The sequence below is a fragment of the Rhinoderma darwinii genome, chromosome 10 (genome assembly GCF_050947455.1).
Source record: "Rhinoderma darwinii isolate aRhiDar2 chromosome 10, aRhiDar2.hap1, whole genome shotgun sequence".
NCBI classification, from domain to species: domain Eukaryota; kingdom Metazoa; phylum Chordata; class Amphibia; order Anura; family Rhinodermatidae; genus Rhinoderma; species Rhinoderma darwinii.
In genome coordinates, this window is record NC_134696.1 from 28,042,241 (window position 1) to 28,057,069 (window position 14,829).

General features: G+C 43.1%; 1 protein-coding gene across 4 annotated transcripts in view; it reads right to left on the reverse strand.

The window, feature by feature from the left end:
* Positions 1 to 14,829, reverse strand: part of NADK (NAD kinase) — a 63,586-nt gene that overhangs the window by 17,291 nt on the left and 31,466 nt on the right. For 3 of the 4 annotated variants that reach the window (XM_075839634.1, XM_075839632.1, XM_075839633.1), the window contains exon 3: positions 11,280 to 11,363. In XM_075839634.1, the coding sequence (XP_075695749.1) occupies positions 11,280 to 11,363 (84 nt within the window). Of the gene's footprint in view, positions 1 to 1,369; positions 1,929 to 11,279; positions 11,364 to 14,829 lie in introns of those variants that run through there. The other variant, XM_075839635.1, reaches the window with a different exon arrangement.

Genomic DNA, 14,829 nt, shown 5'->3' on the forward strand with positions numbered 1-14,829 from the left:
TTGTAGTGACAACACAAGCAGCCGATATTCAGATTTCCTATACAATCCCCGTACAGCAATGGTCCGCAACCTGCGGCTCAGCAGCGGATGTGAAACGCTCTCCGAATAGCTGGAGATCCACTGGTCCAATGCACTAAACCTAGAATAGGGAATGCATCGATCACTCCTATAAAAAAATATTGTGAAAAAAAAGCCTCGCAGATAAAATGGAGCTGATGGACCGGTGACCTGCAGAATTATTACACGGGCAACCTGATTATAGTAATACAGGTAGAGATATGGTACGCATACTATAAATCCATCACATGGCCTCATACAGAATAAAAAAAATAATAAGAATGGAACAGAATATATGACATATAGGACTATGGACTATGTGGGCGCTACATAAGCCAACTTCAATGTGCTGATCCAACGGACACCTCTCTACTATAGATGAAAAAAGGACATAAAAAAAAAAGAGACATATCATATAAAAGTATAAAAAAAATAAGGTCGATGACGACGATGGTGGAGAGGGGGAAGGGAATAAAGACAGAGAAGGGGGAAGATAATGGCAAGAAGAAAAATGACACTTCGGATGATGTACAGAATTATTACCTGTACCCTTATCTTTACAGTAGGCCACTGAGCTTACACTCTAACTGCCAATCACTTGCTTTTTTGCAGCGGTTTTGTATACAATGTCAATCCAAGGGAGATTCCCATAATATATTCCAAGTAGGTGCCCACAACGGGAGACCTCAACATTCACAATCCTGCTAGCATCTTAACAACCACCCCAACAAATACACTTGAATAAATCAAAAATACCTTCAAAATATATTTTTCATACGGTTACAAGATACACAGGTCATGACACCGGGATGTGTCATCACAGAACACAAAGCAATAACAGACTCAGCTCTGCTACATCTGTAGAACAGGAAAATGCAACGATCCATGAAATATTGCTCAGAACTACACGATCACAAGGTCCTGTCCGGGTACAATGCAAAAACCAGAAAAACACACACAATTCACACGGAAACCAATGCAGAAAGCGTAAAACCTCACGTCATATGTACTATAAGCATGGCAAAGATCACCACACACACACTAAAGTATACAAACATTGCTGCCCATCCCTTTCAGTACTTCAAATTCTGGTGAAATCAGACGTTATCCAACAACTGCAGAATAAGCAGAGCCGGGGCAGCGGGCACACATGCTTGGAACGCTGCCCTGGTATCTGTGTATTCCCTGTTTCAATTCAACAAAGTTTGCTCACATTATGTACGTATTCATGCTGATAAAGCACAACAACCACCCCCCCCCCCCCACGCCACCCGGGGGCACCACACAGGAGGGACCGGCCGGACATACTGACCATTTGCAGTTATTTCTGGAAAAGTTTCTAGACTTCACTTTGTCGAAAATCTTCATGGTGCCTTGCATAAATTATACAGACGGCGGAGAAGTGAAAAAAATGAAGGCTCCGGGTAATGTTACTATTGGCAGGACGACATTGTAGAAAGCAAAAACCCAAGGCGGAGAGGAAGAAAAACTAAAAAGGGAAGGGTTGACGTCTTGTCCGTCAGAAGGGCTGGAAAAGAAGATCTTGGCAATTACAGATCAAGTCATTTCTAAAACCGAACTCTCTGTGGTCTTCTAACTCGGGGACCTAAGTAAAAACAGCTGCACGGGTTGCTAAATGGTCGCAGCACAGGGTTTGCTGTGTCTTCGTACAGGGATCTGCCATTCCACTCACAAGGCACGGTAAGGCTGCTCCTCCTGCAAACCTGAATACAGAGAAACTTCCTTCCAACGGAGACTTCCTTAAAAAAAAGTCAATGAGCGACTCGAGCAGAGACTCCACTCAATGTGCAGGAAATTCGCTGGTCCTGGGAGATTGGCAAGTGGAGGTGGTCAGAGGGCGTGAAGATATAAGGGATGGTCCAGGTATTCAGGCTGCGGATGGCAGGCAGCCACAGCACTGCCTCTCAAGACATGCAGACTGGATTACAGAATGCTGATCCTGCCCAGTAGTAGGAGGAGTGCAGCTCTTGAGGTCAGGTGGAGGAGGAGCGGGGGGGGGGGGGGGGGGGGTTAATGATGCACTGTACAAACATCTTCAAATTACTAAATCGGACAGATGACACCGGGAAGTCAAGTCCCTTCTCGATTCCCCATACCTGTGATCAGGTCTCTGAATTGCAAAGTATATTGGGACACAAATGAAAAAGAACTAGTGGCCTGCAACCTGTGGATCTCCAGCGATTGTGGAACTACAACGCTCAGCATGCCTGCTGGGAGTTGTAGTTTTACAATAGCTGGAAAGACCAAAGTTGCAGGAAACAGACAAAAACTAACGTTCTATTCCGGCAAAGAATGTCAGAAGATCCATTCGGAAAATTTGATTGTAAGCGCTTTCACAAAATATCAATTTTTTGTTGCCTTTCTTGGGCTCTGTTCACATCTGCACTAGGAATTCAGTTTTTCTGTTCAGTCATAGGAGCAGAAAAACAGAATTCAGTACGATGACATCTGTCACATGATGGACACCAACGGCGGCCGATGGACCATATTGACTTTAATGGTTTCCGCCATTTTACCGGGGGAAAAACGGACTGCATGATGCCCTCTTTTTCAATCGATAGGTTTTTATTTATTTCCAATATAAAAGCGCATACATAGTCATATACGAAGGCCCTATTCACACGGTCGCAGTAGGAACAATAGACGGGTTCGGACGTCAAAAAATGGGACATGCCTTATTTTCGGCCGTTCTCCCGGCCGCACGGCTTCCCATAGAAGTCTATGGGGCCATGTAAAGAACGGCTGTCACTCGGATGTGATCCGACGGCCGAGCTTTCCGACGCTCGTTCGCTCTCTTCTCCTCCTCACAGTGTGAAGTGCATGTGAGGAGGAGGGTATTTTTTTGCTCCTTGTAGGAGCGGAATCCCCAATTCCCGGCAACAGCTTTGCCGAAGCTGTGGCCGGGGATTCCGCTCCAGGAGAAATCCCTAACTTCACTGTCTATATATGGACCGTGACTTCTCCTGGCGCGGTCCCCTACTACTGAAACAGAATCCTTGGTGCTGTGGCCGGTGTTTCCGCTCCAGGAGAAGTCCCTGACTTCACGGTCCATATATGGACATTGAAGCCGGGGACTTCTCCTGGAATGGTACCCTACAGTGGTGCTATGTACAGGAAGGTAGGGGGTGCTATGTAAAAGGGTGCTACCTACAGGGGGGCCGTGTGCCATTATCTACAGAGGGGCCGTTGTGCCATTACCTACAGGGGGGCCGTGCTTCCTCAATCATCACTAGACACTGGAGGTATCCTTTAAAGAGGACCATCACAGTGATGCAGGAGAGCACACCTACTGAGGGGAGAGGAGGTCTCCTCCTCTCTGTACCTTTACTCAAAGTGATGACAACAAGAGGGCCATAGAAAATAAAAAAGACAGCGCTGTAATCGAGAGAATGCCATGAATATGGGGAGGTATGTGGTTTACAAACCCATGACAGGTCCTCCTTAACTTAATTGTTCTGAAAATGGCCGTGTGATGGCCGTTAAAAAAACAGCCGTCACACGGCCGTTTTTCACTGTCGTGTGAATGTAGCCTTAGTAATTGTGAATGCAGCTCTGAACTCTAATACAGGCTGTAACTCAGGAGACGTACAAGATAATTGGGAGGAATTAGATCTATAAATATTGCACATTTCCAATAAAATACAACTGCGTGCAAGAAGAAGACTATACTGTCCAATGCAAAATACATACAAGCCCACTAGATGCACGCACCCAGCGCCAAAACAGAGGAACCACCAGTCCAAAAGTGGACTGTACCTTTAAAGAAAATATTCCAAACTGCAATATTCATGCCTTTGGTATTCGCTAATTGCTGGAAGGTGTTTATATAATATTTCATGTGTATCAAATGAAGGTAAAAAAAATGACACCATTATCCAGATGACAGGGTTTTTATAGGATTGCGTGATGTCTGATGACACATCATCGCTCACCCGTCATTAAAAACAGCAAGAGAAAATCCACATCAATATACTGGCGCCATGTCCACTGTGCAACCTGATGAAATACTGAAGAAATCCTATCAAAACAATAAACCTCCCTGCACAATAATACAGATCAAACTTTTATATACTATATAGTCTATTTACGTATTTTCTTCTCAGGCTGATCATTGCAGAAGGCGACAAAATAATAAAGTTTGGCCTTCACATTTACAACATCAGGGGAGAAATCATTTTTCCACAAAATTAGACCTTAGAAAACAACATAAAATAACTTAAAATTGGTACAAAAACAGTAAAGCAAAGTATTTACAAAGTTAATTCAGGTTTGGCTAGATTTAAACTGTGAAATGTATACAAAGACGACAAAATCACACAAGCGGCATCAGATTGTATGTAGGACAGACGCAAAGAATAGAAACGGGAGGGATCTAACTACCGTAACAGTTATAAAGGGATCTTTCCCTTTATGCTTTAAAAATATATTTATAATTTTTTTTGTGCATTTATTTAGCAATAGGTTTTTATAATTTAAATACAAACGATTGGTCATAAAGCTTCGTGAAAACCTTTGTATTGGAGAGCCCTAGTGTGCACTGACAACATGCAATAGTAGAGAACGGGTAGGAGAAATCACTGATTATTTCAGCAAAAAAAGGTGTAGAGTCCCAAGTGTCCAGGAGAGGGCAGTGTCTACAGAGGCGACAGCAATATAAAAACAAGAGTCAACAAGTAACACCAGGATGCTGCATTACTAGTCCCAGCTCCATACTATTAAAGCACATGAACCCAATCAGCAGGGGCTTCCTCAGGTCTTTATACATTTATGGTTTTTCCATTTTAAAATTAAACTTGCCATAAATTTAAAGGTACAGAATTACCAAAAATACAGGGTGAAAAACCTACAAGACGACCACAACAATCAACTAAGCAAGTCCATGACGGGTGACTTAAAGAGGTATTCCCAACCTAAACATTTATGGCATATCCATAGGACATGCCATAAATGTCTGATAGGTGCAGGTCCCATAGCCGGGACCTCCAAACGGGTATGCAGCGGCTGCCACATCTAGGCGGAGAATGAATGGAGAGGCAGCATGTGCGTGGGTGTCTCCATTCAACCAAGCCTGCTTGACGGGACGGAGTTTGACCCCCATTCTGGAGGTAGGTGCATCTGTCAGACATTTATGGCATATCTTATAATTACATAAAAAGCTGAGTAACTTTGTAAATACATTGCAATTCTTGTACAATACTGATCCCGAGTCACAGCCTCTATTATATCCTAGAGCTGTAGTCACAAATTCGGCCGGTTGTCATTGGAAACAGACAACAGTATCGGTCTTCAGACACCTATAATGTAACATATATATATATATATAACCATTATATTTAACCATATAATGTAGTTCACATTCGCAACTTCAGATAACTGTGCCAGAATGCAAATCAAGAGTAAACTCTGAACAGATATCAAACCAGCAGAAAAGGCTGGAGAGAGTTTAGCTCTGAAGTCAGCAAAACTGCGAATACAGCTCCAGACAACAACACAGACTAACTCCGAATCAGTTGTCCTGGTGACGCGTCCCTCCTTTACCGTCCTCCCTGGATGCGCTACAGCCCATGTGACCACTGCAGCCTGTGATTGGCTGCAATGTTATCCCAGGAAGCCGGACTGGTGGAAGAAGCAGGGAATTCTGGGTAAGCGTGAATTAATTTTTTTTTCGGAGATGCAATTTTTGCGATTCTGCGGGTTTTGCATCCCCATTGAAAGCAACGAAATCGAGGCATTAATTGACATGATGCAGGTTAATTTATGAACGTTTTCGCTGCGTTTTTCTCGCAGCGTGGGCATCAGATTTTCTAAATCTCAACCACTTTTCTACTACTGTAAATGCTGAGGAATTTCCACCCAGAATTTCTTTGCGGAAATTTCTCAGCATTTACGCTACGCGGGAACCCAGCCTAAGGGCGCAATATTAAGGTCGGACTTTACCTGTGGTTTTGGTGCAGATTTTTTTTTGCATGTAATACGCAACGTGTGCACGTAGGCTTAGGCTTGATGCAGAAACAGGTGCAGATTTTATGCTGTTGAAAAAAAATTGTCACATACAATTCTGAGACAGAAACTCAAGATAAATTCACACGCTGCAGATTTTAAAACACGCACCACAGGTCAATTTACTTCTGCAACGTGTAGATGAGAGTACTAGAAATGTCATCTAGTTGGCTGGTACTATATTACGCTGCAGATTTGCCTGTAATACGCATCAGGTGCATTTGGCCTTAGGCTGGGTTCACACGAGCACATTACGTCCATAATGGATGGAACGTATTTTGGCCGCAAGTCCCGGACCGAACACACTGCAGGGAGCCGGGCTCCTAGCATCATAGTTATGTACGACGCTAGGAGTCCCTGCCTCGCTGGAGGACAACTGTCCCGTACTGTAATCATGTTTTCAGTACAGGACAGTAGTTCCACTGAGAGGCAGGGACTCCTAGCGTCGTACATAACTATGATGCTAGGAGCCCGGCTCCCTGCACTGTGTTCGGTCCGGGAATTGCGGCCGAAATACGTTCCGTCCATTACGGACATAATATGCTCGTGTGAATCCAGCCTTAGGCTTGTGTCAGTGGTTTCTAGCAGTGGGAAATTCTAGACTTTGCCAAAATGTTCCACATTCTATGGAGAAAAACAGAGCAATTATTCATACATCACTAGGAGAGGGGATGACGTCATCTGATTTTAGGGTGATGTCCTCTTTAACGTGCATAAAAAGTCCTTCCTGAATATCTGTAAAGATCACATTTCAGGAAAAACAAAAGTGCCCATAAAGATACGAATGTGCTATGATCTGTCTAGTCATATATGTTCTTGGGCTCAGATGCAGATAGACATGCACAGCCATACAGTAAAATTCCTTTAATCTGGCATTAAGAGGATCAAATACTCCACCAGACGGTCATAGAAAAGTTTATAAAGTTGAAAACCTTCAGGAAGATCTTTCAACCCGATTAGTTATGACCAACAGCACCACTTTTCCATTGCACTAGTTGTGCTAAATCTCTGCTTAGTGTCAATGACTAGAAACACTGATCTCTTACAGTCGGAGGCTGACAACATGTCCTGCTGACACCGGGGTACGGCTCGTCACAGTGTAACAAAGTTTGTTTTTCTAACAAGCCATGCACCTGTGTCAGTTGGACATGATCAGGGCATGTTTTTTTCTGGATGTAAACAGTGCATGTTTCCATTCACTGCGAGCAAGCCGAGATCTTGATAATGGTAAAAAACTGAAAACATATATTAGGAAGTTGCATGAGCTTTCATTATACCCTGATTCTTTATAACGGACACACATTGAGACCTTTGGGGTTCGACCTTAACCAGCGCTATATCAAGATGACCAACGTCTTGTAAGATTTTGGGAATATTCTACTCTGTGCTCCGGTTCACGGCATGTGCAGTAAAGCAAATAACCAACAGCTGACATGACTGTTGTAAAAGAAGGGTCATTGGGATTTACTGCCCGGCAATCCTGAACGGTCACATTTGTGGGAGCGTCCAATGTCACTGGTGAATTAGAAGCTGTAAACAGTCTTGGGCTCCGGAGACGGGGATCACTTACTACTGTACGGGATTGTAGAGGACGCAGGGACTCTCCTCTGCTCAGCAGCCTGACTGCGCTGTATTTCTGATGAGTAAGAGAGTCCCAGATCATTGTAAACCAACAAGGACGGGATTACTCACTGAACAAAGACAAAAACGTTGTGTAAAGGCTGTATTTCATCGGTATTGTTTATATACAGCTTATTATCTCTTTAAATCAAAAGGTTGTTTTATACAATACTGATTTCTGCTCTATCGACGTGTCTGCGATATACAGCATTATTTTATAACATGAAGCCAAGGTGTGTAAAACGATCCTGCAAACACGATCGGAATGATAGGTGACAATCAGTGGTACCCGGCTGCTCTGAATAAGTCGCCACTATAGAACGCATGCTGCTAAAAACAAAAACGTGAAAAGCCAATGTAATTGTACAGCGCCACTCTTGTCCGTAGGCGGTGTCTGGTACTACAGAAGCAATGGGCAGGAGTGGCGATGATTCTGAAAATAAAGATCAAATTCTGGACAGCTCTTAAATAGAAGTGACTAGTTAATGTCCATGGCTCCCACTTATCAAAGTGCCAATTGGGGACCTAAAAATCAGACCTGACCTATATGCAAATAGTGCTGGTAACCTCTAAGGGAGCCATCGGTGCCGATCAGAATCGCAAAGAGGACTCGCAAGTCGGTTCCTCCCACCTTCATGAAAGTGCTATGGACATGTCTATGGGTTATGCTGTGAAACTACTAGGAGTCCTGTAGAGGAGACTTTCATAAGGGCACATTTTACCCAGACGCTGTAGGTTTTAACATGGTGCTATTGTTCTTTTGCTGCTCACGTGTCCTCTTATAGCAGTTCTCTATACATGTGAATGTACTAGGACTGGGCGATTATGACCTAACTAAAAATCACGATTAATCGAACATGTGACCTCGATTATTAAGGCCACGCCCCCTATTTGCATGTTACACCATTAAATTAATATTTATCCCCCGAGCCTGCTGTATACTACCGTATATCATATACCCGACACTGCCCCCACACAGTATAATGCCCCCCATAACTACCCTCCCTACAGTATAGTGCCCCCATACAGTATAAGGACCCCCATAACTACCCTCCCTACAGCATAGTGCCCTTATAGCTACCTCTACATCATATAATGCCCCCATTACGGATTTCTACCCAGTATAATGCCCCTATAGATGTCCTCACAGCTGCACCCCACACAGTAAAGAGTCCCCCATAGCTGCATAATGCCCCCACCGCAGCCCACAATAGTGCCGGATAAAAAAATAATAATAACATACATACTCACCTAACCCCGTTCCAATGACGAGTGGAGGAGATCCCTCTGGCCTGTGCGGCACAGCGCAGACAGGCACGATGATGTCACTGCCTCACATCCAGCGATAAACTCTGAATGGTAGAGCAGGATCCTTACGGTTCCCTGCTCTACCATTTGATTCAACTGTATCTGCGTCCTGAAGATGCAGATACAGTTAAAACCAGAAGAAAATTATTGATAAAAGCGAAATTCGCAAGAGGATGTCGATTAATTGCGCTGAATTTCGATTATTTTTGGATTAATTGCCCAGCCCCAGAATGTACAGTAACACAACAACAGGGACTCTGGGTCTGTATTTGATATCCAGCTTTAGTCCGTGTCATAGTGAACACAGCTCAAACACAGGACCAGGACTTTCTTCTTCCCTCCACTGACCCACTGCTTCCCAGGCAAGATGTCAACACTGTAGTTATCAAGTTAGGGAACATATAGGACACGATTATGTCTCCTGTGCTTGTTACTGACTGTTAGGCCCCATGCACATAACCGAAATTACAGATGAAATTGCGGACCCATTCATTTCTATAGGCCACGGATACCATTCCGTATATTTACAGATGTGTGTCAGGGCCGTATAAATAATCCACAAATTATAGAACATGTTTTATTCTTGTCGGCAATTGCAGCACGGTCTCCGCCATACATTTCTATGCGCTCTTCCGCAATTGCGGACGGCTACGGATGTGTATCCGTAGCCATCGGACAGTGAAATCACTTAGTCGTGTGCATGAGGCCTGCATCTGTTGCTGGTACATTGTTAATGGGGAATCTGTGGCTGGAGGCAATAAATAAAAAAAAGTGGCCAAAAAAAACCCACTGAGCTTTAAAATAAATAAATAAATAAATAATGAAATCACAAAATGTTGCCATGTATTGCATTGTTTGAACACTGTGTGACCATTATTTGGGCACGATATAAAATCGGCATAATTTGAGTCCTGTGTGGCGATGTTATTTTGGGCACTGTATGAGAACATAATTTGGGATTTGTATGGGAATATTGTTTATGTGCTGTATGATGGTATTATTGGGATGCTGACCGGCAGCTTTAGGAACTATATAGAAATATTATTTGAGTTTGGGTTTGTTGGTTTGAGTCATTCTACTTTATTTTTTTTATTTGATTTTAAATACTCAGTTTTGACTTTATTATGTCACCGTTTCTATACAACTAGGTATGTCAGCAGGAATCCCTCGGTTTTCATACAATAATGGGAAAGGGATTCCCACTAGAAAATCTGAGAAGAACCTCAAGGGCTACACACATTGTAGATTGAGTGGTAAAGGAGAGAAGAATAAAAGAAAAAAAAAAAAAATTATGAAAAAATACATTTCTTATTACACAAAAAAAAAAGTGTGCCCCTTGTCCTACTACTCGCTGTCGGCACCTATTCAGCTATAGCGCTTTCCAACAAATTAAAAGGTATCATTTTATTTGCTTAAAAATCACAAGATCAAGGAGACTTCACTCCCTTGTTTATCCAGTATAACAAGACTAACAGAGTCAATATTTTATGGCATTCACAAGTGTGAATCACAGAACTCATATACACAAGAAACGCCAATGCAGCGCTCTGCTCCAACTGCTCCCTGTATTTAATGTACTGAGAAAATAAAAAAATATATATATAAAAAAAAATAAAAAAATATCGCTACACCCCATTGGTCCAGCTGCAATACGAAACTTACCGGTTATTGAAATACACTATGAAAACAGAAAAGTAGGACGTGACTTACAGAATCAATCATAACAACAGAGGTACTTTACTGCAATTAAGAAAATTGCTCAACTAATAATCCCCCAACCTAATATCAGAACGGATACCGTCGGGCTATGAGGAACCTGAATTTGCTGCAGGTGGAATTAAAATATTGCCGTAAATAAGTTTGATGTAAAGGAGTGTGACTGAAGGGTCAGACTACACAGGGTTTCTTTGTAGTCTGTTACCATAGAGACTAACAAGCCTGCATAGGAGCTGTAGACACAAAACCTTAGGATATTTTTAATTAATAATATTTGCGCAGTGGTTTCATTTTACATATTGGATGTATCAAAGAGATACAAGAGAATTTGGTTATTCTGCAACACAAGATAAAGAGAAATCTATCCGACATGGAGAATATTTTCCGCCTAGGCATACATTGTAAAGTTTTCTGCAGCATAATTTTATGCCATGTGTGAGCGCACCCGTAGGGTTTAAAAGTTAGGTACTTTAAGAAGGATTTTGCCAAAGATTTTGTCTTTAGAACGAGTGTAAACCGTTCTTTAGTTTCTGGAAAAATGGTAGACTACTACTTACATGATCGACTTCGGATTCTGCAGCATACAGGCCTTTGGTCCGAACGTGGTTACTGGGCATGGTCCATGCATCGATCTTGTTCTCCTGCATATGAAAAGAACAGCAAGTTAAAATAACAAAAATTGTCAGAGGGAGAATTTTAAATTTCATTGCAAAAACAAACAGCGCTAGATTTTCACACAGCACATGGCTAATGGCAAAACCCACGTTAGAAAATCTAAAACCAGTCTAAACCAGAGCAAAAAAAATTCAAATAATCGTTTCAAATTTAAGAGAAGAAAACCATTCTCATTTTGTACTGGGAAAAGTCAAGGACTATAAACCTAGAATGGTAAACAACTATGAGCTAAAACAATAGTTAAGAAAAAATAAAATAATAAAAAATGTTGAAATACCGCTGGTTAAATAAACCTAGACTCTGGTCAGTCGTAGAAGGAAACTTTTTCTATCTGCCGCCCCCTACCCTCTGCTTTTCATGCTATTTCACAGAAAAACTGAGCAAGAAGCTGCATCCCCCTCCTCGTCTAATATTCACCATTTATATTAGATAGATTTTGTGGAGGACTGGGCAGGTTTCTGAACATTTACAGAGAGCATATTAGGCTGCTAGAAGGCGAGGATGCCAATACAGTAGAGACTAAGGAGCACGACTATAGCGATACACGGGCCGATTTCACTGCGCAACACTGGAGTGGAAATAAAAAATGTAAAAAAAGTTTCTACGTGATCAGGCAGATGATGAACAAGTCTTCACTTTCCTATGGTAAAGATGCCGTTCAGTTTTCAGGATGGCCTAATGATTTTCTGTGATTGGATACCAGGACTTTAGAGTCATGATCAACGAAGACAACACAGGAGGCTTTTTTGCCCAGAAACAGCACCAGTCTTCTATAATGGCTGTGCCTGGTATTGCAGCAGCCCACACAGACATGACGGGTGCGGTTTCCAATTTATAAAAACAGACTTCCTTTCCTAATATCAGACAATCCTGCTGAGGGTACATCACTTTCGCAAGAATGGCTCAGTGTATATAGGCAGTTTTCAGATGTATATATTTTTTTCTAGAACATGATCATCACTGTTCAATAAATCGTTTTTTTATATCGTCCTGTGTGCCGCAACACTGGAGGACTTGGACATGTCTATTAGGTAAATCAAACATGATCTGCGGTCAACAGGGGGGCGGGTGACTTCAACATGGTCATGATGAGGACATTGCTCGGCAGGGAGAAGTTCTAGCGCAACCATTGAAACTCAGCACGTTCTTACCGATAAAGACCAACATTATTAGGGTATGTTCACACGAGGGCGTCCGTAACGGCTGAAATTACGGGGATGTTTCAGCCTGGAAACATCCCCGTAATTTCAGCCGTAACGGCATGTGCAGGCGCTTGAACGCCGCATCAATTACGGACGTAATTGGCGCTGCTATTCATTGAAGTCAATGAATAACGGCTCCAATTACGGCCAAAGAAGTGACAGGTCACTTCTTTGACGCGGGCGTCTATTTACGCGCCGTCATTCGACAGCGGCGCGTAAATTACGCCTCGTGTGAATAGACAAACATCTGCCCATTGCTTTCAATGGGCAGATGTTTGTCAGCGCTACTGAGGCGCTATTTTCGGACGTAATTCGGGGGGAAAAACGGCCGATTTACGTCCGTAAATAGGCCGTGTGAACATACCCTAAAGGTCTGCAAAAAGGGCAAAGAAATGCGAACAAAGGTCTAAGAAGGGGAGAAATGCTGCATCATACAGATCCTGCTTTTTACAATAACCTAATATGGATAACATGATCTAAATAGATACAGTTCGGTGCTTTATGAAATATTACCATGTGATATTCCAATACAAGAATTAAAACAACAGTATTACACGAGGTCTATGGCCGGTAAACATTACAATACAGATCAGTGGTGGCGTAGGAGTGACACCACGACTTGCAGAGTCATGCTTACTCAAACACAGCTCACAACCACGCCATTATCCACTTAGAGCAGGATGTAAACAACAAAAACAGAACTTCAGATTACAACAAACAATAAAGGAGGAACACAAGACCTCAAATATGAAGTAACCGTGTGTGCAAGGGATGGAAGAACAGAAAACAAAGCTGGGAGTTAAAGGGCAGCAAAAACTTTAGGGCTGGTTTCACATGAAGCGGAAAAAATGTGCAGCGGAACCCTGAAAACTCTGGATGTATCAACGTGAGGAGTTTGAAAAGGGAGTTTATCCATTTCAATACCATAGGGAGAAGTCTGCGGCAGATGAGGCAGAGGAGAGTCAGCGGCTCTCCTCTAAACCAAATAGTCAAGAGCCGATCTAGAACCTTAGGGCACCACTGACTGCTGGGTTAGGGGGGGGGTCACCCGTGGATTCACTCCTTAGGTGAACTATATAGAATACATATCCATATTACATTATTTGTGAATCCAAATTGACTGATTACACTTCACAGGCAAGCAAGAAGCACTGAACTCTTGACGTAACTCCCATAGTCTAAGGCTTTATTCACACGACAGGGCCGATAAAAAGGTCTGTTGTGGTCAGCTTTTCTCGGCCTTCTTGCATCCATTCCGTTTCTGTTCTGGGCCGTGTTTCCAGTTTTAATGGGCGATTGTGAGCCATTTTGCATCAGTTTTACCCTGTTTTAAAAACGGATGAATCTAAATTTGTCAATTTTTTTGGGTCCCAACCCACTAAAAATACCCACAGGGTATTTAAAATACCCACAGATCGCCCAGTCAACATTTTCTCTTGCTTTTAGAGTATAGAGAGCTTTGTCTGACCCCTCAGCTTCTTTGCATTGGTTTCTGGAATTTTCTCTGCTATATTTTACTTGATATCATGTCCTCACAACCATTGAACCGTGTACTGAAGCTTTGGCCGATTTCTCTGCAATTCGCACAGCAATCGCAGATGTTGGAGGTAGTGCCACAGCGCCCCCTTGGAGGTAGCCCCCTCATAGATGGCACCCCCCCCTGTAGCTCCCTGTAGGAGTAGAATCCCTCTGGCCAGGAGTTCCGCTGCAGGAACTGCCCCTGATGTCACTGTCCATATATGGATAGTGACGTCAGGGGCTCCATCTAGGATGGTGCCATCTACGGGGGGGGGGGGGGTTTGTGCTATCTACAAGCAGGCTGTGGCACTAGCTACATCAAAAAAAATCTCCTCTCCCTCCTCACATGCACTCCGCAACGTGAGGAGAGCGAGCGGCAGAGAGCAGAGCCGTCACTTGGATCACATCCAAGTGAAGGCCGTGTTTTACATGGCCCCACAGACTTCTGTCCCATTTTTTGACGGCCCAGTTTACCGGGCCTTCTAAACATCGGCCGTGTGAATGGCCTCATTTGGGGTCTATTGTTTTTACTGCGGCCGTGTGATGGCCGTTAAATAAACGGCCATCGCACGGCCGGCTATCCCTGCCGTGTGAATAGTGCCTTAAAGGGGTTATCCGGGAAGTGAACATTTTTTCTTAGGGGCTACAAATGAAATAAACCAAAAAAGCAATACTTACCTATCCTTGCCCCGGCGATCCAGCACTGAGACTC